This window comes from Corvus cornix, chromosome 1 (assembly GCF_000738735.6).
Source record: "Corvus cornix cornix isolate S_Up_H32 chromosome 1, ASM73873v5, whole genome shotgun sequence".
In the NCBI taxonomy this organism is placed as follows: domain Eukaryota; kingdom Metazoa; phylum Chordata; class Aves; order Passeriformes; family Corvidae; genus Corvus; species Corvus cornix.
In genome coordinates, this window is record NC_046332.1 from 113,477,237 (window position 1) to 113,503,951 (window position 26,715).

At 42.2% G+C, this 26,715-nt stretch overlaps 1 protein-coding gene across 6 annotated transcripts in view; it reads right to left on the reverse strand.

Annotated features, from left to right (window-relative positions):
• Positions 1-26,178, reverse strand: part of SLC37A1 (solute carrier family 37 member 1) — a 36,303-nt gene extending 10,125 nt beyond the window's left edge. The window contains exons 1-14 of one of the 6 annotated variants that reach the window (XM_039553077.1): positions 26,059-26,178; positions 25,126-25,220; positions 21,930-22,203; positions 19,721-19,802; positions 18,783-18,909; positions 16,878-16,956; positions 15,916-16,051; positions 14,692-14,864; positions 12,412-12,578; positions 11,317-11,354; positions 6,796-6,879; positions 2,825-2,956; positions 1,154-1,244; positions 162-224 (exon numbers count right to left, since the gene is read on the reverse strand). In XM_039553077.1, coding sequence (XP_039409011.1) covers positions 162-224; positions 1,154-1,244; positions 2,825-2,956; positions 6,796-6,879; positions 11,317-11,354; positions 12,412-12,578; positions 14,692-14,864; positions 15,916-16,051; positions 16,878-16,956; positions 18,783-18,909; positions 19,721-19,802; positions 21,930-21,985 — 1,228 coding nt within the window. In that variant the 5' untranslated portion in view covers positions 21,986-22,203; positions 25,126-25,220; positions 26,059-26,178. Of the gene's footprint in view, positions 1-161; positions 225-1,153; positions 1,245-2,824; positions 2,957-6,795; positions 6,880-11,316; positions 11,355-12,411; positions 12,579-14,348; positions 14,426-14,691; positions 14,865-15,915; positions 16,052-16,877; positions 16,957-18,782; positions 18,910-19,720; positions 19,803-21,929; positions 22,225-25,125; positions 25,221-25,759; positions 25,926-26,058 lie in introns of those variants that run through there. The other 5 variants (XM_039553059.1, XM_039553042.1, XM_039553066.1 and 2 more) reach the window with 5 other exon arrangements.
• Positions 26,179-26,715: the final 537 nt, after the last annotated feature.

A 26,715-nucleotide genomic window follows, 5' to 3' on the forward strand; every position in this document is an offset into this window, starting at 1 on the left:
AGATATTTTACTAGATTTTCACTTTTCAACACTGCTCTCAGCTCAGTACCTTTACTGCCACTCTTCTTCAGTGGAAATCATGCATATGAACTATAAAATATGTAAGCTGTGTGTACCAGAGCCTTTCCTGATTAAGAGTGTGGAATAATATTAAAACTTACCAAAAATCCCACCCACATCAAACAGTGTGGAAAGGTCCCCAGCTCTTTTGGCATCAAGATGCTCTGGTGAGAGAAACAAAACACTTGTTTCATTTCTAGACTATAAAATATGGAAATCTCAGCAGTCTTGTAATGCCAGGGCAAAGGCACCTTACAGCAGAGTTGTTTATTCACCAGAATAAGCCACAGTAAGGTGACACTGTGTAAAAGAAATAAGAACATAAGTAGGCATTCAGCAATGCAGACTTTTGAATGCAATTACTCTCACTGCAAGAGACATTTTACCAGTTTTATAATCACACAATTACAGAATGGTCTGGGTTGGAAGGGATCTTTAAAGGTCATCCAGTCCAACTTGCCATGAGCAGGGACATCTTCAACTAGATCAGGCTGCTCAGAGCTCCATCCAACCTAAGCTTGAATGTTGCCATGGATGGGGCATCCACAGCTTCTCTGGGCAACCTGCTGCAGCATTTCACCACCCTCACTGTGAAAAATTTCTTCTTTATATCTAGTCTAAATCTGCCCTCTTTTAGTTTAAAATCATTGCCCCTTTTCCTATCACAACAGACCCTAAAAAGTTGGTCCATCTTGCACTCTGAAGCATAAAAAAACCAAAAAAGCAGTCCTGAACAGATAAAGAAGCTCATTTACATTATTTTGTATAGGTTTTAATAGGGCATTTCAATCATGAACAACATTGTTAGTAAGTAAGACTTTTTGATTTGTTTGCAAGAGCCAAAGACAAGGTATTTATGCCTGGAATTACTGAAGATAAGCCAGACACTTTTGTTTGTTTTGAAAATGCCCTCTCATAACACTGAATTCATAAACCTGAGAAATATGCTGCTTGGTGACTTATAACTCCCCTGCTACTGCAGCAGAGAAAGCCTCTTTCAGAAGCAGTAATGTTTATTTTCTTATTTATTCCGAGCTCCTATTTGCAGACACTTTGTAGCCATAATTCTGTATCCCTTTCATGTGATACTCACCGACATTTGTGATGTAGAGGGGAAGCCAGAAGAGGAAAGTGTAGCTCACCAGCTTTGCAAACAGGAGACAAAGGGAGAACTCCACAACTCCCTGAGAGAATAAAGAAAACAGGGAGTCAGTATCTTAACAGAGCTATTTGCTTTCACAGACCATTACGAGAATGGTTTCTAGGAAGCATTTAGGCTTTTCTTTTTCTCTCATGATTTCCCAAGAAGCATTCTTCCCCTGAGAGCACAAAGCTTGCACTCTGAGCAGACTGTGGTATTTTACTTACATATTTTCTTTCAATTGTACTGAACTGCCTGAAGAGAGAACATTAAAATGGTACTGAATAACCTGAGCAGAGAGCACTGAAATGAAATGTGAAGGATTTTATACCGTTTGGGACACCTGCATCACTTATTTCCCTCGAATAAAGTTGTAATACAGCCTTATAGCAGGTTTGGAGCGTGTTCCAGAGCAACTGGCATCTTTTTGTGCTCTTTATCTCCTTCCTTCAGATGGGTCCAAGATTTCTCCCTTATTGTTCAGCTCTTTATAAAAAGCCACTAAACCAGTCTGACACAGCTCAGATCAGAATGTGGAAAGAGCACACCACAGACTGGGCAATGACCTGTTTAAAGCTCTAACTTGCTCCATCCTCTTTCCTTCTGGGCACATAAAAGTCTACTTACTGTACAGACATGCAACTAAACTGCCAAATTAACCCATCTTCATTCCCCTCACCATCAGATAACTTTTTGTTTGAAACCAGATTTCTTAAATCCCTGGTATGGAGGGCTGCAGTTATCCTGAGGAGCAGCACACACACTCCACACTCAGCCGTGACCTTCCCAGCAACAAGCAGGACAAATACCACAGGGTTTCAGAGACTCCAGGTGGCAACAGCAGCAATTTTTCACCCACTATTTTCACTTTGCCACAGGAAAAACAGTTGAGGACCAGACTAAACACAATGAGAGGTCGCAGGAATACAGTGGGTGGGTGCAGGATTTTTTTCTTACTCTACACATGATCCAAATAATCCTACTTCTGCATTTAGGCTTCAGGTTGAGAGGACAATCAAAAATGACAGGTTCTGACCTCAAGGAAACTTCCTTTCCTTTAGCAGCAGTCCAAATGTTTGGGCTGAAAGTCCTGAAACTTCTCAGATGAGATTTTAAGACTAAAGCTTTTAAAAATGCTGAGCAATGTAAAAAGGGGAGCCATAGAAGGAAGTTCTGACACAGAGATGTGCTTATGGACTCAGTTTGCTATTCCATCCTTAATACCTACATGTCATCAGGTTCAGTTAAATTTTAGAACGGACTTTAGGATGGAATAAACTGTTTCAGTCAGGACCTACAGCAACCACCCAGTCCAGCTGCCTGACCCCTTCACGGCTGACACAAGTTGAATGAAACACTCTGATAAAGTCATTATCCAAATGCCTCTTGAACACTGTCAAAGAGAGATCAGCAGCTCTCTCTCCACTTGCCCTCCTCAGGAAGCTGCAGGAAGCAATGAGGTCCCCTCTCAGCCTCCTTTCCTCCAAATAAACCAAGCCCAAAGTCCTCAGCATTCCAAGATTGTGATGCAAAGTTAATACTCTCTACCACTCCACCCAGAACTTCATGGAAATATGAATTCTGAGGCAAAATTTAATTCTTAAGAGCAGCACAGGCACTCACAGGTATCCTCAGGGCCCCAAGGAAGCTAATGGCTGATGTCCCATGCCTTCCTTCCCCAGTGGCCACGGTGCTGGAGCTCAGTGACACGCTGCAGTTCTCACTGTCAGTGAGTAAATGCTGCATCTCTGGATCCTGCAGCGTCCCCCAGCAATAGATGAGAGAGAGAAAAGAACAAAGAAACAAAATATGTATCAAGAAATCAAATCGTTCCAAAATAATTTCTAAAAACAAGTATCTATTTTATCACAGAAAATTATGGTTTTTAAAAACGTCTTGGCTTGGATACCCAGAGTACACAGAGAGAGCAGAGACTATATTCAGAATATCCAGTGGTATCTGGTTGTTCTGTCTGAGTGCACAGAGTCTGTAATAGAATCAAGTTTCTGTGCTATTGAGGAACAATTTCAAGTGGCAAAACCCCCACATATTGAGTACATTCAGTGGAATAGAACAGTTTCCAATCTTCCCTCACCCCACCACATAAATGTGGTCTACTTAAAGCTGACAATCAATCTACTGAGTCCTACAACATTGTATACAAGACATTTCTGAAAGAATACATTTCTGTGTAAAACCATGTATTATCTCCTTTCTGTACAAATATTTAGCCCATTTTTCAGACTCTGTAACATCATCTTCCTCACTGATCTAAACACAGGCTATCTTTCCAACTGAATTAAATTATGGACAGTGAGTGCTTTATGTTAAGCAATCACTTACTTTTTCGAATCTGGTCCATTTGAGCATTGCAATCCCTGAATTATAAAAGCCTGGATTTTACCAGCATCGCCTAAGCTGTGAATTCTGAGTTCTCTTCTAGTACTAGGAAGGATCTTATTCCGAGAATTCCACTGGCTGCTAAGAATACTTGTGGAGCAAGTTACCACTCCACAAGAACAAGCCATCCCAGTGTAGCCATGAGGGTTTATGTTATTTTTATTCCTCCACCAGACTGAAATGAACTCTCAGAATAGAGCTGGAAATTTACATCTTACAGCTGCACACAGGAAAAAAAAAAAATCAGGTATAAATAGACCTCAGTACTCCTCTTCCAACTTAGAAAAAGGATGGGATGTAGCTATCCTCACTTTCACCTGCCTGCTGAGAGCTTTACCAAGCTGTGTACTTCTCCTACTTACATATTCTGCACACTGTCTTCTTTCTCCTAATTCTTCAGCCTTTGAACAAAGCCTCAGTGAAGAATTAAGCCTCAAATATATATTTGACTGTAGGCTAGAAAGGATGTAACAGCAGGCTGCTCCATTGCCAGTGCTTATTGCAAAGATGAAAACTTTGATTAATATTTGCTAAGCTGATGGAGGAAGGAAAAAAATAAAAGTGCTGGAAAAATTCAATTCTGCTATTTTACACTCAGTGATTCTAAATAAATTCCATTTTTAAAGAACATCATTTAGGAGAGGGCACCAGGGAACCATCTGGACACCTGAGCCCAGACACCCAGCATAGTTTCAGAAGCCACCATGCAGCATCCAAAATCCTAGACATGATTGTTAGATGGGATGCAGGACTTACAGGAGTCCAGTGTCTGGGCTCAGATGATAAAGCATTAACTAGAAGACAGAAAAAACATCTAGGGACCTTTGACATGGCACTACAAACCTATGTCATAGCCCAGGAGCCACTCCATCATCATAACAAATATTTATCTTCTCAATTACTGGAGCAACTTCAAAACTTGAACTGTTTTAACAGCAGCAATTCAAACCATAAACTACTAAAAAATTTTAAAAAATAAGAGAGGAGAAAAAGAGGAAAAAAATAAGGGGTTAAGCAGTGAAGCTCCCCACTGGATTCTAGATGGTGTCTGAGTATTTCCTGCACAATTAGCACAGCCAACCCAGGATTGTCTGAGGAAATGCTGCTCATTTCTCAGACAAGCAGCTCCAAATCTGTTTTAAAAGAGCGGGTAAATATTGCAGTAGAGGTGACCAAAGCCCAAATAACTTATTTAAAGTCATGCTGGAAACTTTTGTCAATGATATGGGGGTTTTTATGCTGCACATAGCTACAGGATAAATAAAACCAGCAGGCTGTGCTTGGCAGAGATGATGTTGTACAGCCTTGCCAGCTTGTCTCAGAGCATGATTCAGCATATGGCACACTCTTGATCTCTGGGGAAGGATTCATTATCCTACAATTTTGTGTGATTTTTAAGAGGCCAACCTAACACAAGCAGCAATGAAAGCACAGAGGTATTCAGGTCACGCAGCCAAAAACACATTCTGCTTTCAATCACTGCAGATCCTGAGTATTTGCTGCCTTTTTACAGTAACTGCAGAAGTCAATGAAAACCCAGTAAAAGCTGCCATTCCAGTGTGCTTGGAGACCAACTCATAAACACAAAACATCTGCTGTTTGTAGAGGCTCAACAGCTGACTGTGAAAATCAGCTCCAAATAACTGCAACACAACCCCTGTAAAAAAAGGAAGATGTTCAGCTTGGCTCCAACAGGGAAAAGATGTTCTTCTGTCACTGGCAGAAAATCAGGAAGTCCCAAAGAGTTACCAACAAGGGTTTTTAATGATTTTATTCGTTTCTTTTTAAACCTTGTTAAGACTCTGTATTACAAACATAACCCAGCTGCCAGGGTGGAGAGAGAAGGGGGGGATATTCCCAGGATTATGAGCAAGTGCCCCCAGGTTCATTGTCCACATCATCCCTCTGTCCTGCTCCCCAGGGACACCAGAGTGGGAGAGGGGTACATTTTCCTCACCCTTTGCTAAGCAGACCCTTCACAGGGTGTCAGTAGAGGCACCAGCAGAGTTAAAAAAGAAATCTCTACTGATTTGCTGATTTATGTACGTTTTTAGCTTTGTCATCATGATTTAGAATCTCAGATTGGTTGGAAAGGACCTAAAGATCATCAAGTTTCACCTCTGCTATGGGCAGGGACACCTTCCACTATCCCAGGTTGCTCAGAGCCCCATCCAGCCTGGCTTTGAACACTTCCAGGGATGGGGCAGCCACAGCTTCTCTGGGCCACTTGCTCCAGTGCCTCACCACCCCTTCTTCCATATATTTAGATGAATTTCTTCTGTAAATTCCAGCTTGTCTAAAGACACCTGCTGGTATTCTTACATCTCCCCCTACCTTCCAGCTGGTTGTGAAATAACACCAACAAATCATCTCTGGGCTGGAGACTACTCTTGGGCAGCTCAAAACAAAAATAATAAACTCAGTACAGAGGGGGTTTAAGCTGTATTGGAAGTGTTTCCTTAGCAAAAATTTCAAAACCTTTTTACCAACACTGATTATTCCATCCTGTGAATGCTCATTATTATTCTATGGGCAAAGGATGAAGAGAACAGGAAGTTTCTATTTTCCTGGAAAAGTCTGAAAGAAGTTAAAAAAAAAAAAGTTATCCTCTCAGGATACAGCATGCCAAGTGTACTGAATACAAACACAAAATTTCAAATGGAAATTTTCAGTTAATGTCCATCACAAGATAAAACAGCTTTCTGCCCACAAAATGGGCAAGTCCAGAATTCATCTTCTAGTAGGAAATAACATTCCTTATGGCTACAAGTTTTAAGTTAAGATTTTTGTGAATAATTGCTTATATTTAGAACTTTCCATCTCCACATATAATCTTCTAAGTACAGACAGCTTTCAAAAGAAAATGGAGAGAAGTGAGACTGCAAGGATGGGACACAATATACATAATTTAAATATTTGAAGTGGGCTGTCTTCAAAGTATTTTGCAGTGCATTATTTTTGCTGGAATTGTGTCAAGATCACAAAAAAAGAGCGTTGCCAGCTCATTCAGCTCAGTTTGCATTACTTATGGCAGGTAATGCTTAGTTCCCTCATCTGAAGTTACATTTGTGTGGGAAGATGGAAGCAAGATTTCAGCATCATGAAAACAGGAGAAATCTTTACAAGCAGTAAATGTTTCATGTGAGCCTTAAGAAGTCTTCTATGCTATTTTACAGTAGTATTTTATATTTTACCTGGGGTTTGCCATTTTCCTTAGCATTTAAGGCTGGCATCTGGATTCTGCACCGAGAGGCGCCGTTCAGGAAGGTTTTAGAATTCTAAAAAAAGAAAACAAAACAAACTCCATATTTTTGCTGCTTGTTTCTTTTAAGGATTACATTAGTGTCAATCATCTCTCTGGAACAAGGTTTTGTGCATTGTCACATAAACATAACCCCAAATGGAGCATCTTTAATTTGATGACAGTGTGTTTTGAGATTTCTGAGTTCTTACACAGAGCTCTGGCAATGGACATAAAATGCACTCACAAATTGATCTGAAGGTTGTTTTCATACTGGTTTTATATAGAAGCAGCTGAATTCAGAGCACAGTCATACCCCTCTCCACAATTTTAGCTGCTTTTTCCTCTACTGAACTTACTGATTGCAAACTTAGTTTTTGCCCTTAAGCAGATGATTCCACCAGCAACTACAGAAGTTGATTTGTTTCATGAAAACTTTGATTTTTCACTTTCCTAACCCCTTTAAGAGAAAAGTTCATCCCTTTAGCTTATATTAGCACTTTTAACCCAGAAATGCAGTGTGTTCTTGTGGACAGGAGTGTTAATGAGGATCCTGAGCACCGCCAGCAAGTTCCAGAAGAAAACATGAGACAAAAAAAGCTACATTTTAGGCACCAGATGCACTTAATTTTTATCCTTACTTATTAAGAAGTACATTCCTGTGTCAGTTCACACCAAAACTGCCTTCACTGGAAAACACCATTTCGAGATCTTTGGTTTAAAAAGATTTACCAGGGACATTCAGATTTGTCTGCTGAAGTAAATATACAGCTTTAAAGCAGGTGTGCAGTCAGGTATGGACAACCTAAGTCCAAAAGAAGCACTGTGCATTTCTCAGGGATGAGATGTTTAAGTGTTTAATCACACACTGGATGCCACGTTAAAAAAAACCAACCAACAAAAGTAAAACAATAAAAAACCCCCACAAACTCTGTCCCAAATAATACCCCCTTAAGCTCACCACCACAAATAAAAAAAAGCATGCAAATGGTCACTGAACAATCCAGCTCAAAAAATCAATCACTGGGTAATTCTTTCCCCCTCCCCCAAAAAAAATCAAGAGTATGTACTTCAGTATTTTTTAGACAAACTGCCCTTCATCAGTCAAATCCTTCTAAGAAGGCAAAATACTTTTGAAGATAAATTGTAGTATTTCTGCAGCTCAGTACAGAGCTGACGTACAAGCAGTCTTGGACACGCATTCCTCAAAATAAACCAACAACACTCAGGCCCCCAGGGTCTGATAAAACAGATTTTGAAGTTTCATCTTACAGAAAATCTGTCTCTTGTCAAAAATGTGATTTACAATAATCCACGGGGAAGAAAATCCATTACCTAGAGACAAGTCATCTACATTTTTAATCAGCAGCTCAGCAGAGGAAAAATGAATGACTTTTTCATTTGACTGTCAAAAAATAAGATTTACTGTGGTAAGGAGAAAATATCTAGGGAAAAGGACTAGACTGAGAGGCTGCACATTTAATATTTGGACTTCTTCCTCCTTTTCAGGAGATAAAAATTGCAGCCTGGTAATTTTTAAATGCACAAGCACTTTGCAACAGGAGTTTAAGGGAGGGAAGTTTTCTGGGAATGCGAAGTCAAGATAAAGGAAGTTTCTAGAGCACAAACACAGGTCTGTATGAACATGATGTAACTATGGAAGAAAAAAAGACAAAGGGAGAAAAGACGAGAAGTAATAAAACCAGTTCTAAATCACATTGCCTGAAGGGAAAAAAAGAGTTAAATCTCCTCTTTAAATTTCATGAAGGAAGTGCAGCAATTCTGAATAAAGCCCACTGACTCCTCACTTGCATTTGTCATAGTACAGCCCTTCAGAAAGTCAAGATTAAGCCTCCAATGCCAGCATTTAAAAGCACTTTATTGTCCTCAAGTATTTATTTGGAAACAAATTTCAGATGGGTAAAGCAGAGCCAAGATGAACTCAGGCAAATGAAGCACAGCCCAGGAAACCAGAGAACAAAGAGAAAGAACCACACGTTCAAGGCCCTGTGCCTGACTCTCCATCTGTGGTTTTGGACAACTCAATGAAATCAGATTACTCACCACTACAAACTCTGTAGAAATATTGGGCTCACGACCACGCTGCAAATAAACAGTAGACCAAATTCATCCAAGACAGTGACACCACACAGAGAGGAACCTGATCTCTGAATCTTAATATAAACCTGAAGTCCTTCCCTCGTGCTGAGCATTTATTTTAGTGGTGCTTAAATTTAACTGCCTTCATTCTTCCACAAGGAGATCTAGTTTTTAGCACCAGCCAGCAGAGCTGCCTGCACCTACCCAGGACATCTGGCCAAAATGACCTGAGCCTTATGAGAACAGCAAGTTTAATGCCTTAGAAAAAAAGATTTCTAACTATTTGCAAAAGCACACAAGGTTGTTCAGGTTGTCACTGAAATGACTGAACAAGAAAGGGACAACAAGCATTTGATGCCTGTCAAATTCTACCCCTGTACAACACAGAAGAAATATCTTTTCCCTCTTTTACTACACGAACCTTCCTTCAATTAGCACTCACTTTTCTTTGCAGTCAGAAACTGTCGTTACCACATCTACATCTGGACATCTTGAACTTCTACTCTTACCTAATTAATTTCCCTAGTTTAGAAACCCACCCTCCTTGCAGCAAACAGAAGCTGTGAGCCCCTTCCACAAGGGTTTAGAATCCTTGCAGACCACTCAGGACTGAAGCATTTGAGCAGTCCCAGTGACAAAGCTCCCGAGGACAAAGCAAATCTCAATCTGAGAAGTGTCCAAGGCAGGTGGAGAAGCCCTGTTATAAACTCCTCCCAGATTTCCAGATGTGAAATGGGAATTGAGAAGGAAGAAGTGATTCCTTTGCTCTGGAGAGGGAGGTTTCCAGGGAAACAGAAGGTCAAGTACATCCCACACAGTGAGAGTGAGCCTGGAGCAGTGACCTTGCTGCTGCACTAGAGAGGATTAAGGCAAATGCTTGTCCTTTTCTGCAGCTGGGGGAAATAGCTCCTAAAATGCTAAATTTTTGCTAAAAGTATCATGGCAATTAGATCTTCCATGTCAAAATTTTCCACACCAGCTCATTGAGACATATGAGCAACACTCTGTGCATAGCTCTTTAGTTATGCTTTCCAGTTAAAGTGTATTTGAAACAAATAAATACTTACTTCCATAAGGCTTAACTGGATATTCTGAAAAAATGATGCTCTGAACTACCTAAAAGCTAAGGAAATATGGGACTCCTAACAGCAGGCAGAGAGAGTCACTTAAAATGCTCTCAAAATTTACAGAAATTACTTCTAAGAAATGAAAGAGAAATAAATGAAAAATACAGAGTGCAGTGTGAGCCACCTTGTCTCACAGGAATAAACTACGAGTAGGAGTTCCACAGAGCATTAAATGCATTCAGAAGCTTTATCAGAAGTGCTTCATATGAAGATAAAAAAAGCATTAACTGGTAAAGAAGAGAGAACACAGACTAGAAAAGTTGCCTTCAGTCCCTATTCAAGAGCACTTAAAATGCAAAACTCCATCTATCTGAAAATATTAGGTGGTGAAAAAACAGCCATCAACCCTGTACAACCCGTGAGATTTGCAAAGAAAAGGTCACAGGAATCCACATGTACAGACAATTTCCATGTGGGATTCCCCTGGGACCTACACCTCTGATTTGCCTTCAGACATGGGAAACCTCATGGCCTGCTCTGCTAATCCCCTCTACTATCCCAAAAAAATACTTGGAAATGTGGCAGACCTGATTGCCCAGAGGTTCCTGGGAGCCTGGAGCAAGAATTGCTCCAGAGTTTGGCTGCAGTAGAGACAAACACAGACCAGAGTCTCATGGAACATGAAACAAGATCAACCTGTGAGCACAGTCCTGAACAAAACTGGGCCAGGAATGACATTCTGTTACGAGAAGTTAAACACAGCTGGTCTTCCTAATGCTCTCTTTGTTCCCCTTCCTTGCTTTTTCCTTTTCTCCAATTCCATTTGGATTGTCTCCCTCCTCTTGGGTCACAGCTACACGAGGCAGGAAAAGAATCATCTTCTCACACAGCAACTCAGGATTTCCAAGGGACATCTTTCCACCACTGACACAACTTTCTAAAATATGTAATTGTGAGCACATAAAACACCCTAGGAAGGTGCTCAGGAAGACTGAAGAAAAGTAAGAAAACTCAATAAAACACAAAAGAAGAGATGAACAGCTTTGACTTGGTTTACTGTCATAAGATCATTTGTTCCAAAACTTTATTTAAAACAAATTAATTCACCTCTTGATTCACTTGCTTTGAGAGAAAATAAGCTCCTGGTTTACCAGTGAAGCACAGAAGACCAATCCTTGCCTCAAGTACAGGATCAGTTATAACAGCCTGGCACAAAAGGGGCACCCAGACAATCTGATTTCCAGAACTATCTTAATAAACGTGTGTATTAGGAGGCAAAAATCAAAAAAGAAAATGCATTCACTTACACTGGACGGTGTGCAGGAGCAACTGACATCTCTAGGATCTGAAATAAAATACCACACATAGTTAATGGTGAAAACAAGCCTAAGGAAGATCTCTTCTACAACATTTTCAAATAGTGTAATTTACTGACAATAAACTGACAGTACAGATAAAAATTGACAATAAACTGATAGTACAGATAAAAAATGCTATTCTGGCAGTCCAGCTCATGACAGAATTATAGTTATATGTGCAGGACTTCTCTTCCTGAGACAGGACAGTCACAGTAAAACATCCGAGTCTGCACAGGGACAGGATGGGGCATTCCTCTTTAATTTCTAAATTAAAGTGTCAAAACCTGCTCATCAGCTGACTCCTGTATTTCATAGCACAGAGGATGGATGGCATGGGTTGAATGGTAGCACAGAATATGCACTGCAGCCAGGTGGGCCGTTCTGCTAAGGTACACTGAAATCATTTATCAACACAAGAGCTAATGACAGGGCAATGGACTGAGCTCTGGAATGTCATTCTGTCAGGGGTGCTGGGGACCTTCTGGGTAACAGAGCTGGGGAGGGGTCTGGGGCACAAATCAGATGAAGAGCAGCTGAGGGAGGCTGGGGGGCTCAGCCTGGAGAAAAGGAGGCTCAGAGGTGTTTTATTTCTCTCTATAATTCCCTGACAGGAGGGGGCAGCTGGGGGGGGTCGGGCTCTGCTCCCAGGGAACAGGGACAGGAGGAGAGGGAACGGCCTCAGGCTGGGCCAGGGGAGGCTCAGGGTGGACATCAGGAAGAGTTTCTCCATGGAAAGGGTGGTCAAGCACTGGAAGGGGCTGCCCAGGGAGGTTTGGAGTTCCCATCCCTGGAGATGTCCAAGGAAGGCCTGGACGTGGCACTCAGTGCTCTGGGCTGGGGACAAGGTGGGCATCGGGCACAGCTGGGACTGGATAACCTTGGAAGGCTTTTCCAACCTCAGTGATCCTGTGATTCTGACTGTATAAACTCTTTGGAGGTACACAGGCTCTTCTCCACCAAGTGTTCTGGGAAGAAGTTCTCTAAGCATGGGCACAGCTTGAGGAATACGAGCCCTCCATGGTTCTGTCCCACTGAAGCACTCACGTTCAATAAGGAACAGGAAACAAACAACCCCCATGACAGCCACGATGACCCCAGGCACCACAAAGGAGAGACCCCAGCACGTGGACACCCAGTAAGCAGCAATCAAGGATCCCAAGATATTCCCCACTGAAGTGTGTGAATTCCAGACTCCCATGATCAAACCTCTCCTGCATTTAAATAAAAAAAAAAACACAACACACACAAACATTTATTATAAGCATTAATCTCTTGATAGAAGTGTATCAAAATGGCTGTTCATCTGTGGTGTCACTGAAATATTTGCAGTCTTACAGTTCTTTAACTGATTATTTATGCTACAATCCCCATCTGGCAATTTCAAGGCACCTAAATATTAATAAAACTGTTGTAAATACTCTGTGCATGACAAAATTCATCCTGCACTTACTGCCATTTAAAAACACCACTAGGGCTTGCCTATTTCTGGATAGTTTCTTTGATTAAAACAAGTATGCTCAGGTTGTGTAGCATCTGGACACCAAGTCTGATGCTTTTGGGAATAAAAATCCTCCTGCAAGCACATTGCACCAATAATCTGATGCTTGCAGGATGTGTCACACTTATCAAGTAGAAGAAATCAAACTGTACAGGATATGTGGGGCAAATTCAGTATTTTCTGATCCCATTCTGGACTTGCTGGGCTCTGGTAGAAGATGACACCTGCACAAGCTTGGCTAACACACACATCAGGCTCCTGTCTGCCTGGAAATCCCAGATTAGAGCTGCTGTACATCAGCTCCAGCTGAGCTAAGGTAAACCACAAAAATCCCATTGAAATCATGACAGCAGGGATTTTTTTTCCCTTGTAAGTCATGGGAAAGCTGCCTTGCCCTCAGCAGGATTTTATCTGGAGTAGCCTAACTTGAACAAACCCAAACCTTTTCCACGGTCTGAAGACAAGATCTAAGAGGTCTGCTCATGCTTCATGGGATTTATAGCAGAACGAAACCAGGTCACTGACATTCAAACCAGAGCCCTACTCACCAGTCCACTGTGGGGCATCCAAAAAGTAAAGGATGCTGCTTTTGCACAAAGCAAAACCTGAGTAAATGTATTATTTTGCACAAACTCACTGGTTTTGTTCAGTATTGTTACAGCTACCATTCTCTGCATTTCCTAATGGAAAATTAGTTTGAGCCTATATAGTCTTAACTACCCTGTGGTTTATATAAAAATCAAATACTGAATTTCAATACATCCTTCTCTGGAACTGAGACAATAACACTCTACATATAGAAAGGATGGTACCATAGTAGCATTATTATATGCTACATGCATCAACCATTATCAGAGCTAGTGGATTTGGCATGCAGCTCTTGCAAAATTTATGGAAAATTACTGTATGGTGTGACAAAATAAACATAATGAGTGATCTCTGTGAAGGATTAAGATAAAAAAAAGCCCCAAGCAGATGATTTAAAGAAGGTGATAAAAGAAAGGTTAAATCAGGTGCCATATGTATTTTGTCTTTTAAATTAAATTTTCAAGTTTATGTAAGTGTGTTAGAAAAAAAGACATTGCACAAAGGTATTTTTTACAGTTCCACCCTGACAACTGTTTTGAAACACAAATGAAAACACAGGAAATTCCACATTAAAGTGGCATAATAACAGCCTTTACTCAGAGTAGTTTTAGACTGTTTATATTTGCAAGAATTATTCTAATAAAATTCGGAAATAATTCATCTGAAAAAGAGCTACCACAGAACACTGTTTTGACATGAGTGAGACAGTTTCAAACTCATATATAAATTAATCAGCATAACAAAGGAAACGCCTCTCAAAACTCTACCTGCTTGTTTCATCCCAAAAAAAAAAACCCCCACAGAAGCCAAAGAAAGATATTTCATTTGATTATAATATCACAGCCCAGAATGTATTGATCTGTACTTCCAAAACTTTGGATTATTTATCATTTACCTTCCTTTTCCAAACCAGTTGCCAATACATGTAACGACACTCGGCCAGCCAGTGGTTTGCACCAACCCATTAGCTATCTGAAAGTATATACAAATAATAATAAATAAACATTCCCTGCCATAAATCAGGTTCCTACGCCATTCCTGCCAAGTGCTGCATTGGGAAAAGGAAGTCTACACAAATGCTTTGAATTTAGAAATTTAGTGGGGGGTTTTGAAGACTTTTTTTTTCCCCAAGAATAAACAAGTTACAAAGTTTTGCAGAGATTCTTCCCTCTACTTACATCTCTATAATTAGTTTATGATTTAATTCACAGAATACTGTAATTCAGTCACATGCTTACCAAAAATCACATTGCTCTGAGCTGAGCAGAGAAGTGAATTCCCCACACTCAAGCAGCAGCACAACACTTATCTCAACTTGAGCATATGGCAAAGCATGTTTGCAATCAAATAAAGCAGAAAAAAAAGGCAACTTTAGGGGAGACTGGATAACTTTAAAATGCTTAACAGACACCTGCAAATAAACAGAGAGGAGGAATTTACTTAATATACTCAGGATGAAGTAAGAACTATTTCAGCCTCCACGTTGCACAGAACTTTAACTCCTCTCAACTCCTAAAAAGCTCCCTCTCTACAAATGCACCATGACACAAATATCACAATGCAAAATCTCACATTTGAACATGCAACAAAACCCAACCTCACTGTACCCAACAAAAACCAATGGGGCTGGTGATGTCAGACCACCCTTGGAATTACAGGGCTCACTGACCACATCCCACAGGGCAGAGACAGTCAGCTCAACCCTAAAGCAGGCAGCTCCTGTCCTGGAAAACACCTGATCCAAGAGGGCTGGGGCAGTGACAGATTAATTGGTGACAAGGTTACAGAAGTGCTGTGCCCAGGTTAGTATCTCTGCATGCCACCTTGCTCAGTGCCATGCAGACGTGCCAGAGGTGAGAGTGTTACTGCAACAACACAGAAAGCAGCAGTGCAAGGTGCAGACCTGTCCAAAATGGCCCCAGAGCCAACCCTACCCTGGTCCTGACCTAAATTCCATTGCAGGCCAACAGTAAAAATTCTTGTGACACCTGATCAGAGCTCTGAAAAACCTCAAATAGTGAATCTCGTTACATAAACTGCTTGTTCCCAGCCACACCAGTGTGGGAGCCTGCTCATCATGAGCAGTATAAATGCAATTTTCCTGCAGAGAAAGCCAGGATGTGTCACTCAGGTCTTGGCAGACTGACAGAAGTAAATATGCTTGTTTTAAAACTCGCCCGCATTTAAGCTTGCAAAGATTTGATCACTGATTTGACACAGAGTGAAACACACTAATTTGCTTTCAAAGATTTCTTCCACTAAAACAAAAAAACCCCACCATTTTTCAAAAATAAATACCTGGGGGTATCCACTCTATCACTTCTGCCTGTCATCAACAACATATTCCAGCATTTACATCCTCCCACCCAACCACTCATCACTGTGTGCAAGTGAAACATCCCCGGTATTACCCTGAACAGCACCATGAGAACTCTGAGTGTCTAAATTAACACTGTGCCTACCTGGGCCATTATGTAAAACCAGAGATTATGTACATTATAGAAATAACCCAATCCAAACATTGCAGTGAAGAGTCCACTGGCAAGCATCCCCCCTGTCAGATAGTACCGGATGGGCAGCCGCTCTCCTATGAGTCCACTTGGAACAGGGAAGGAAATAAAGAGAAAAGCCATAATTAAAAATGAGATCACACCCCAAAAACCTTCACAAATGAAGAATATTTTGTGTTGTTTAATTCTGGTTGAGGAGAAACCATACTGGTAACTGCTGGTTGCCTTTGCAGTAGCAAAGGAGCAATTTTTAGCACTTGACAGAGGAAAAAAAACCCCAACAAAACATTTCAAGTTCATTAATTGCTAAGTTCTGACATCTGCACAACCATCTTTCAAGAAGATACTCATCTGGAGCACATTCAAAGCCATTTACTTACAGAGTCGTTTTCCAAATTATGTGTCTCCAGCCATCTGAAGTGAGACTTGTCTCCCTTGCTAACAATTCTACTCATGAAGGGTCTGGCTTTAGTCAATAAAAAGAAGCATCTCCAAACAGCAGCTAAGACTACACGCTTTAAGATGGGCTTGGTATTATTTTTAGGAGGTATCTGCTCCATTCTTTGACTCTAAAGAAAGCCAGGACAATCATTTTAACCCAATCAGTGCAATTTGAAGACTGATTAAGTTTGAGGACAGATATTCCAGTGCATATTCCTTTATATTCTGCATGAAAAAAAGACAGGCTAGACTTCAGCCTGGAAAATATTCCTGCACAAGGCAGTCAAGATTGGTGCAGGTAAAAACTTTCTATATATCAGACATTAAGACCACTGGGGCTCAGAATCATGTTGGTCTTTTTCCCCATAGCAATCAATTTCTCACTCTCCATCAGAAACTCTGCAGCAGGAAAGCAAAATATCTCAGAAGTCACACAGCCTCATAAGTAAACAGTAAAGAGAGTGAGGTTTTACCTTAAATACATTCCAACTGCATATGCACACAAAAATGAGTAATCCAGCGCTCCCAGTAACTGTTTGTAGTTGCTCTTATCTAAGAATAATTTTCAAAACAAATTATCAGTTTAAATGTACTAATTACCTCCCAACCATTTCTATACATAACAAGAAAAATGTCAGTGAACATGCACTGACATTTAATTTTCAGTAGGCACTTTCAGACTTCAGCAAACATTTTGCCAATGTTTTATTTAACAAAAAAAAACCCCTTCTGCCTCTAACATATCAGGAAAGTATTGGTAGACCCATCCTAAATTCTACCTTATTCAAAACAGCATTTTGGAAGAGAAGAAACATCAGTTACTGGCAAGGTGCCTTTTTCTTATGAGGCCTTAGGCAAAAGAAAATCCAAAATCCAATTTAACAGCCTTGATTAAAAGTGGAAAGATGAGTTTCAAAAGCGTGAAGTCCTAGGAGTCAAAAAGGCTGAAAAAAAAAATTCCATTATAAAGTCTTTCAAAGAATCAGCTTAATATTTTTTTAAATGGTTAAAGCCTCTTGCATTTCATTTTCCAGCTATTCACAAAGCACAGAAAAGTTTTGCTTAAAAAAACCCCCAGAGTTCTGCCCTGTAGAGCAAACAACCATAATCACACCTAAAAGGGAACTGCAGACAGGATGGAGGGAGCAGAAGGGGCTCCACCCAGATGGAAACACCAAGTCAAGTCTCAAGGGACCTGAGCTCATACCCACATAGACAGTTTGTATATTTATTTGCAATAAATCGCCAGAATTGCCATTGGCTTTGACCATGAAGTCACAGATACTAAAGCATATTCCTTCTTTCAGTGCCACTCCCAGCTTTGCCTGAAAAACAGCTGAAAGAACAAGTCTAGAGTGCCATTCCAAAGGGGCAGCTTGGCAATAATGTCCATGAAAAAAGAAGGACAGTTGGGCTCAGAAGTCTCCATTAAAAAAAGTCAATCAATGTTTCAGACAAACAAACTCAACTCCCCGGCCCAGGGACAAGAAACACTCCCCAAGTTTAACTGCATCCCACCTGGGGGATTAAATTTTTCCAGCAGACCCTGCAGCAGGCAGTTAATACACTGCATTTTGTCCACAGAAACCCCAGAGCTCAGATCTTTAATTATCTTTGAAGAGAGCAGGACTTTTTTTTAATTGCTAATTAAAGACTTATTAGAATGTATGGTTACACAGACTGGGGTGGACTGGCACCTTGACAGAACGGACTAATCTGTTCCACTGATGTTCCTGGTAGCAATAAAAGTGTCAAGGAATGATTCAAAGTCTCATTTAAAGTCAAATACGATTAAATTAAACTTTAATTGTTCAGTAGGCAAATATTTTTTCTTCTACTCAAGTGAAAGGCCAGGTTCATAAGCTATCCAGTAAGTTGACAAGTCTCTCCTGCAATAAAGTCTCCCCTTTTTCTTCATTAAAACAGAGAGGAAAATATTCCTTCAGGCAGATAAGGACTCTGAAAAGTTCCAATTTAGATAAGCACCAAGTAATTTCACTTAAAAGATTGCTGGACCTTGAATTAAACAAGCAGAAAATGATAATGATTGATTTTATTCTTCACCCTTTTTTCCTTAATAGACATTCTAAAGACAAATCCCATTTTCTGACTGAAAACTGATCTACTGAAACCATCTCATAGCTTTAACAAGTAAAATAATATAATTTGTTTAAGTGACTTTAAGTAGCAAAGACATCATAAGGTAAGACACGACTTCACTTTCTGCGGAGAAATGAGTGAGGACATGGAAAACAAACACCCCTTCCATGCACATCCCCCCATATGTGAAGAAACAGCTAGAAGCAAATAATCTAATTACGAATATCAGCTCATTATTAGGAAAGGAAAACAGAAAACCAAAAAAACCCAAGCCTTACCAAATGGCTCCCAACCACACTGAGAGGCATTAAATGGCTTTTTGACAGGCTGGATCTGGGCAGCATATTCTTTGTAGGAGTCAACCTCAACTTCATGTGAAGCAGCACAATGCTTGTGCAGCTCTCCCTGAAACAGAAAGGACATGTGAAAATGGAAAATTGGGGACTGGTAATTCTCCTACAGCAAGAAATTTAACAATTCTAGATTTATAAGTACCCGTGTCAAACCCACCAAAATCAGTGAAATTGTTGGCCATTATTAATTGCTTGGTATTTTGCTGGGTGAAGCCACCATTCCATGAAGGAGTAATGGCATGGTTAGAAAAAACATTCTACTGTAACCTGGTGTTTCTGACAGTGACAACTTCGAAATTCTGCAGTAACATCAAGTACTCTGCCCATTGTTACTCATCAGTTTTATACAAGACAGCACTGGGGGATTTGGTTTGTGTTTGGCACAAGCTACAAACACTGAAGATTAAAGTAACAAACCCAAAATTAGAGAGTTTGTGTCATCAGCTTTACTGGGAACAGTCACAAGGGTACAGACAACGATGATTACGATGCTCAACAGTACTGGGAACACTCTTGGAAATGCCAGTGGAATGTTCAACTCATCAGTTATGAGCAACTTTTCTCAACCATAAGAATGTAAACCTCTCAAATATCTCTAATTAGATTAATTCACATGAATGAAGTGTAGGCACAGCTGTTTCCAGCCCAAAACCCAGACTCACACGCAATATTCTAGGTGTGGTCTCACTAAAGTTTACCAAGCAAATATCACTGTGTACCAGCTTTATCAGTCTTTCATCTTGAAGGCATTTCAAGCTAAAGTTTAACCTTGCCTTTCACAACAGGAAATACTGAAAAAGACAATGACATCTGTGTCTGACAGGAGCAGGAGGATGTTTAAACAAGGACACCACCTCTCTTACCTTCACTATACTGATAGGTTTCCTTGACAGATGGAAGCTGGCATACAGCAGGAAAGTAAGAGAGAAAATGAAAGCTCTATACCTACAATATAAAAAAAAAAAAAAATCTGGAAATTATTTTTTTTAGATTTTCTTTTAACACCAAGTTACACAAAAAACATTACACAAATCATTGATAATATGGAATACTGGAAGACAGCTTTTTTGTGCTCTCCAGCAGACTGAAGAACCACCCTCCCAGTTATGCTCCTTCCCATCTGCTCTGATGAGGCTTTGGGAGGGAGCCTGGTGGCACACGGGAGCAGGCAGGACAACGTGGCAGCACCCTGAGCCCACAGAGCTGACCTGCCTTGTTTGCAACCCTCCTTTGGGGGCTATAAAATATCAGTTCAACTTCAAACACACTGATAATCAGACTGCACACCTCCCTGTCTCGCTGGGTTTTGTGGTATTACTAGGACATAAGTGATGGCTCTCTCAATTGTCAGTTTGGATATTGTAGGGTGTTCCTTCTTTTCTTACTTTAGGATCTTACTTTACTTTTGCCTTCCTCTAACAATAGAAATCAGTCATTTCTAGAGATGGAAAATGGGACTGACACTGGAGCACATGGAACAGAAGTGAGCAGCTTTGGGATTGGGAAGGAATTCTCCTTTGTGCCTCACTGGCATCCTTGGGACTTTCTCTACTGTTCAGCTAAATTAAAAGGGCATCTGAATCTCACTGTCACTGCAAGCATTAAACAAAGACATTAATCTGATTTATTCTATTCTCTACCTGCAATCTCAGATGTTTAAGGAGAGTGTTTTGTGGATTTGTGCTTTTAAAAGTACCCAGAGTGTATCTACTGGCTCCTTCTAGCCTCGATCTTAAAAATAACATCTGTAAGTAAAAGTACATATATACACACAAATATCTGATATCACACTGCCTGCTACAGTCCCTGATTTTTAATGAACCTTTTTCAATCACTTTTTGCCTTACGAACTTTTACATAACCAGGGTCTTGTTTTATAGTTCTGGCATATTCACAGGGGCATTAAAAAGAGTCATCCCATGAGCTGAGTTATTCACCCTCATGACTGAAAACATCCTCACAAGGGATAAAACTGAAATTACTTTGCTCCTGCTGCTCAACTAGAGAAAACACATGATAAAATTGCTCAGATGGAAAGTGCCTGGTCTTTCATTCGTTATTTTTTTGTTATTCACACACAATTGACTCAGTATTCTATCTCAGAAAGCACATGCCATAAAGCTTCCAGGATTAGTTTTCCTAAAGCAAGGAGGATTTGATTTTTGTTTGGTTTTGCTGGGGAGTTTTGTTGCTTTTTATTTTTTTAATATTGCAGTAGCAAGTGATGCCTTTTCCTGGTCTTAAAATCAAGAGTCAAACACAGTTAGAAGGAAAAAAGGGATTTTACCTTGGGATTTATTTTAAGGATCCCCAGGTGCACACATCCAGGTCAAATGCACCAAAATGCACACCACAATGCACAGCCCCAAAAGATCAGGTATAACATTATGGGTTTTACTAATTAGCACATCTATCAAAGATTCCCCAATGAGAGGCTCAAGTGAGCCCCCCTCCCCAAGGAACCTTCCCCTGATGGTTCTATCTTAGTTTACAGAATGTGTTCTGGAGAGGGCCTTGGGGTCTGGGGCACACTGATCCCTGGCTACGAAGCTTCTAAAATGTTGAGTCTCTCAGCTTGACAAACAAGTCCAAGAATGGAGGCAAAAAGCACTAAAAATACAGAAGTTGTAAAAAGGTATAACAGGGGTATAAAAGAAAAGGCAAAAATCTTCATGGCATCACAAGAACTAACACTGTAATTGTACAAGTCTGTATCACACATCAAATTACTGGGGAGAAAATACACTTCTGGCTAAGAAAAGAAAGCTAATCTTGAGCACTCCTCCCACCCAGGAGCTTGAAAATGCAATTTATCCTTTCAAATACATACCTTGCACAGAAAAGGACAAAAGGCTTTTATTCTCCAGCACACTTGACTAGTAAGGGTTTGTCTGGGTTTCTCAACAAAGTACCTCACTTTTTATATGTCAGCAATATTTATTTATTATACAACTGACTGTATGTTCTTCCTGTATGTATTAAGCAATGAAAAAGCAAAAATTCTGAGCAAGGCAACAGATACAAACTCACACTGTCCACAGCAAAGATCACCACCAACACTTCAAGACTTACCACTGATCTCGTGAGAATGAAGTGATGAAACGAATCCCAGGAGGAAGCTGAGCCATCTACACCACAGCTGGCACCAGATTTTAGGTGACACAATGATGTACGTGTGACAGCGTTATTTGTTTCTTCTGGAAGCGTAACAAAGATCCCCCCAAAACCTCTGGATGCCACAAATGTGGAATATCTGCTGCTGAGCTGATCTCCCTGTAGGGTTTTTTTTTTTCCTTTTACCTTCAGTCACGACGTGGCAAATTCTTCACTCTGCCTTTGTTTACTGCTGATCGTCAAACAAGAGAAGCTGGTAAGTAAATAGTGTGGTCTAGTTATTGGGATATTTTCTAATCATAACATTTGAATCAGCAATTATCTATTTCAGAGGCAAGTAATTAACATCACTAACCTTTACATCAAAAATGCAGTGGAGAATTTTAAGCCTATACAAATTGCAGCCTTCTCTGGTTTTTATAATTTTAAGTTTATTTTGAGAGCTTGGCATAGTACAAAGCAGTGGAGACATAAAGGGAAGATGTACTCAAAACTTGATCCAAAGCCAGCTTACATCAAAACACTCCGCTTTTGTCCCTGAATGACTACAAATAAGCAATTCCCAGCTCACAGAGATCTGTTTGAGCACATCAGAAACATTCATGAGCTTGCAATTTGTTCAAAAATGGCTGTAGTGTTTCCAGCCTGGAATAAGAGACTCCTCCAGCTTGAGAGTGGGTGCTGCTGAACAATGCTGCCAGCAAGGCTTGACCAGCACTCCCTCTTCCACCCCATTTCCCTGACCCAGTATCAGCACTGCACAAAGCTCTACATAGCCAGAAAACTTGGAAAAGGAAAAAAACCAAGTTTTTTTACCACTTAAGCTCCCTACACCAGCAGAAGGGAGAAGGCAGGATCATGTGTGTCCTTAACACACGAGGAAGAGGGAGACTGTGGCAGTTTGGTTTAAAGTGTCACAGAGTTCCTCGTGTTTGTTCCAACGTGGGCTGAAGCCCCTCGACAATAAAAAACCCCACATTTTATTACAGGTACTGCAACAGGAACTGGCTGCACTGTGACCTGGCAGCAGCTCAGGCAGCTGCTGAGTCAGGTGGCAAAAGGAGCTGTATGCAAAAGGTGCGACCACAACTCACACATACAAACCGAGCTACCCCAGCAGGATGCCAGGGGACACTCCAGGGTCTGCAACAACCCCGCCACCCTCCTGGCAGCCCTGGTTAATGTCAGCACCAGCCACTGCCATGCTCCTGACAGGAAGCTGGCAGGATTCAGGATCAGCTCTCCTGGTAAACAACGGGAGGTGAGCCAAAGCAAGAAAGCACAACTGCCAAACCCATGGTTGGTGCTCACCAGAGAATTTTAGGGGCTGCCACAGGGCAGGCAAAGGTGTGAGACTCTCTCCTCTCATCTTCACTGCCCCATCTTACTACAGAAATCCAAACTGCTCCTCCTCAGCCAGGTAACTGACAACACCGAACAGGAGCTGCTATGTCCAAGCTGGCAACTTGAAAGCTTCACCACCCACACAGGCCTTCTCCCCCGGGATGGAGGAACACTACCCCCTCTTTACATAACAGAGTATCCCACCAGAAGATCAAGGCTCTGCTCCTTTATGCTAACACATTTTTGTCATACCTCTATTTTTTCTACAGTGTCCTGGTTCAGCTTGCCACCTCCCTACCCTAAGAGTGATTTGACTTGCTAATCTCGTTTGGCATGTTCCACCCCCTCCCTGGCCCTGAATCAGATTGTGCAATTAATCAAACCCCATAATCATTCCTACCCAACACGAGTTTCCTACCTCCTCTCTGAGGTTGAGGAGGTTAGGGAAAGTGCAACCCCACCCCCTCCTCTCCCAACTCCAGATACAGATCCCTGCCTCTGTTGTGTCAGACCTTGTAGTCCTACAGCCATGGTTCAGGTGCCTGATCCATCAGAAATCCTGCCCTGAAATACAGCTGATCCAATAGAGAATATTCTCTATTCTCATTCTGTGGCCACAAAATTGCCACGTAGGATGAATCCAAGGCAGCAGAAGCATAAAGACAAGGACTAAAAGGTGAGATTGCCCCAGCTGGTTAGTTAGATTTCAAAATTTCCATTTCAAAACAACAATTTCTCATCAGTAATCTGTGTTTGATTGAAATGAGCTGCAGATAGCTCCAAGTGGGAGAAAAAAGATAAGGAGAAAAAGAGGTTGGCATAGGTAGCTCACACCAGGAGTGAATTTTTCTTCCAGCAGTAACAGATCCATTTCAGGATGATCTCAAACCACTTTTCTCATCTCTCTCAGTAGTCCCAAACACCAGAATTATTTCACTGATCATACCAAGCGAGGTGACAAAAATATCTAGTGGAAAAAAACGCGAGAGGCCAGCAAAGAACAACACCTGAGGTCAAACACCTCCTTAAACGGCTCTCTTAAAATATAATGGGACAGGCAATTATCATTATAGCAAAGCAATTGTTTAGCAGGTTACTATTTAACAGCTCTAGTGCAAGCAGGAAAAGACTTCACACATCTTACAAAAGGTTTCAGTGCTCATTGGTCACGCCAGGTTGCACATCTGTGCACTTGCTGCACAGATCATACACCACCTCCCAGCAGTGTATCCTTACCATAAATCCCATCACAAGGATCCCAGTCACTCCCCAGCACAGATGACTGGACTATCAGCAGCACAGAGAGAACTGCAGCCTAACTGTATCTGACAGGGGTTGATTTCATTTTATGTACCACAGGCAGAAACACCTGAGTTCTCATTTGCCTGTCAACAACTTATCTCTGTCTCCACACATCCTTAAGTTCCTCCGACATTCACGTGCATTTTAATAAACATAAATACATCCTCCCCATAAGCAAAGAAATTTGTGGCAATAAAACTTGTAATAACAGTTTGTAAAGATCACCTTTTACTGTAGATTAAAACAGATTTAAAAACCACGCTACACTTCAGAAATTACACTAATAGGCTACAACACATAACCAGTAGTTTACCAACACATTTTCTGTATTTCAGATTTACTGATGAAGCCCAAGGACAACGACCCATTCAATCACACAAACTTGTTTAATGTTCTTTCATTTTCAGCAAGTATTTCTGTCGACAGTGAAACCAACCCTCCACTTCCTCCTTGCTGCACTGCAATGTACAAAGCCATATTCCGGTATTTACTTTAAAACCATATTTACCTTTCAAACTTGATATTGCGCCTTTGCTGCAGCGGCTGAAGCATACCTTCCTCCCTATTTCAGGAAAACAGTCACTGGTGAGCGGCTCTTTCCCCCTGCAAACACGGCAAACCCTGGATCAGCTGTGCTGGAGAGGCAGCGGGAAGGTCCTGCCCAGCCACAGAGCAGCTCCCCCGGGGCTGAGATTAATTCTGTCTGCAGACACTGGGTAACCAAACCCTCCCCGGGGTGTCCTTAAGGGCTCAAAACGCCTCCGCACACACACACATCAAATGCACATTGTGCTTAATACCCGGCAGCTCTGCACCTGAACCAGAACCTGCCAAATCCATCACTCTGGGGCCTTATACAGCCGCGTTCTCTCTATTTAATACAGGGGGGAGAAGGGTTCACCGTGCCTTAGCCACATAGGACCACAGCCCCTGTGAGCGCACGGTGAGCTGGTGCTTTGGGACCCGCAGGACAGACCAGAGCGGCTCCAGCCATCCCAAAGGTCAAGGGCAGCGGAAGCCCAGCCGGGGAAGGGGCAGCACCGCCTTCCCCGGGGACCCACAGCCAGGGCAGGTGTCGAGCAGGGCAGGGCCGGGCTCTGTCTCGGGTCCCGCCGGCAGCCCCGCGCCCCCGGGGCACCAACCTGCGGTGCCACCCCCGAAACCGAGGAGCGCCTCCAAACGACCCTCCCCGTCCGGCACGATGGGGAACTCCGGGCAGCGCCCGCCCGTGGAAAAATAAACGGGAGAAAAGGAGACAAAAGGCAGCGGAGCGCTGGTGGCCGGCAGCGTGACTGAGCTCCGCGGCCGCCGCTCCCCAACACCCCCGGCCGGCCCGGCCCGGCCGCCGCTCCCGAGCGGCCCCGCGGCCGAGGAGCCGCCCCCGCTCCGCCCCCGCCGGGGGCTCGGCAGGTGCGCGGCCGCCCCCGCCCGCACAGCCTACCCTGGGCTGCTGTTCCCGGTGCTGCTGCTCCCTCCTTCCACCTTCTCCTCTTCCTGCCAGCTTGCCGAGCCGAGCGGCCGGGCCGGGTGCGGCTGCGGATCGCCGCCCGCCGCCGGAGCTGCGCGGCGGGACCCGGCGGCCTCGGCCCCTCCCCGCCGCGGAGGAGGAGCCTGCCGTGAGAACCCTTTGCCTTAGGAGGAGCAGTGCCAGCAGGTCAGGGAGGTGATCCTGTGCCTCTGTTTAGGCCAGGTGAGGCACATCTGGGGTGCTGAGTCCAGGTCTCCTCAGGACAAGAGAGATGTGGAACTCCTGGAACGGGTCCAGTGGAGGCTACGAAGATGAAAGGACTGGAGCATCTCTCTGATGAGGAAAGGCTGAGGGAGCTGGGGCTGTTCAGCCTCGAGAGGAGACAACTGAGAGAGCACCTCATTAGTGTGTATAAATGTCTGAAGAAGGGTGCCAAGAGGATGGATCCAGGCTCTTCAGCAGGACAAGAGGCAACGGGCAGGAACTGATGCCCAGAAAGTTCCACCTGAACATGAAGAACTTCTTCACTGTGCAGTGACCGAGCACTAAACAGATTGTCTAGAGAGGGTATGGAGTCTCCTTCACTGGAGATATTCCAGAACTATCTGGACACAATCCTGTTCTCTGGGC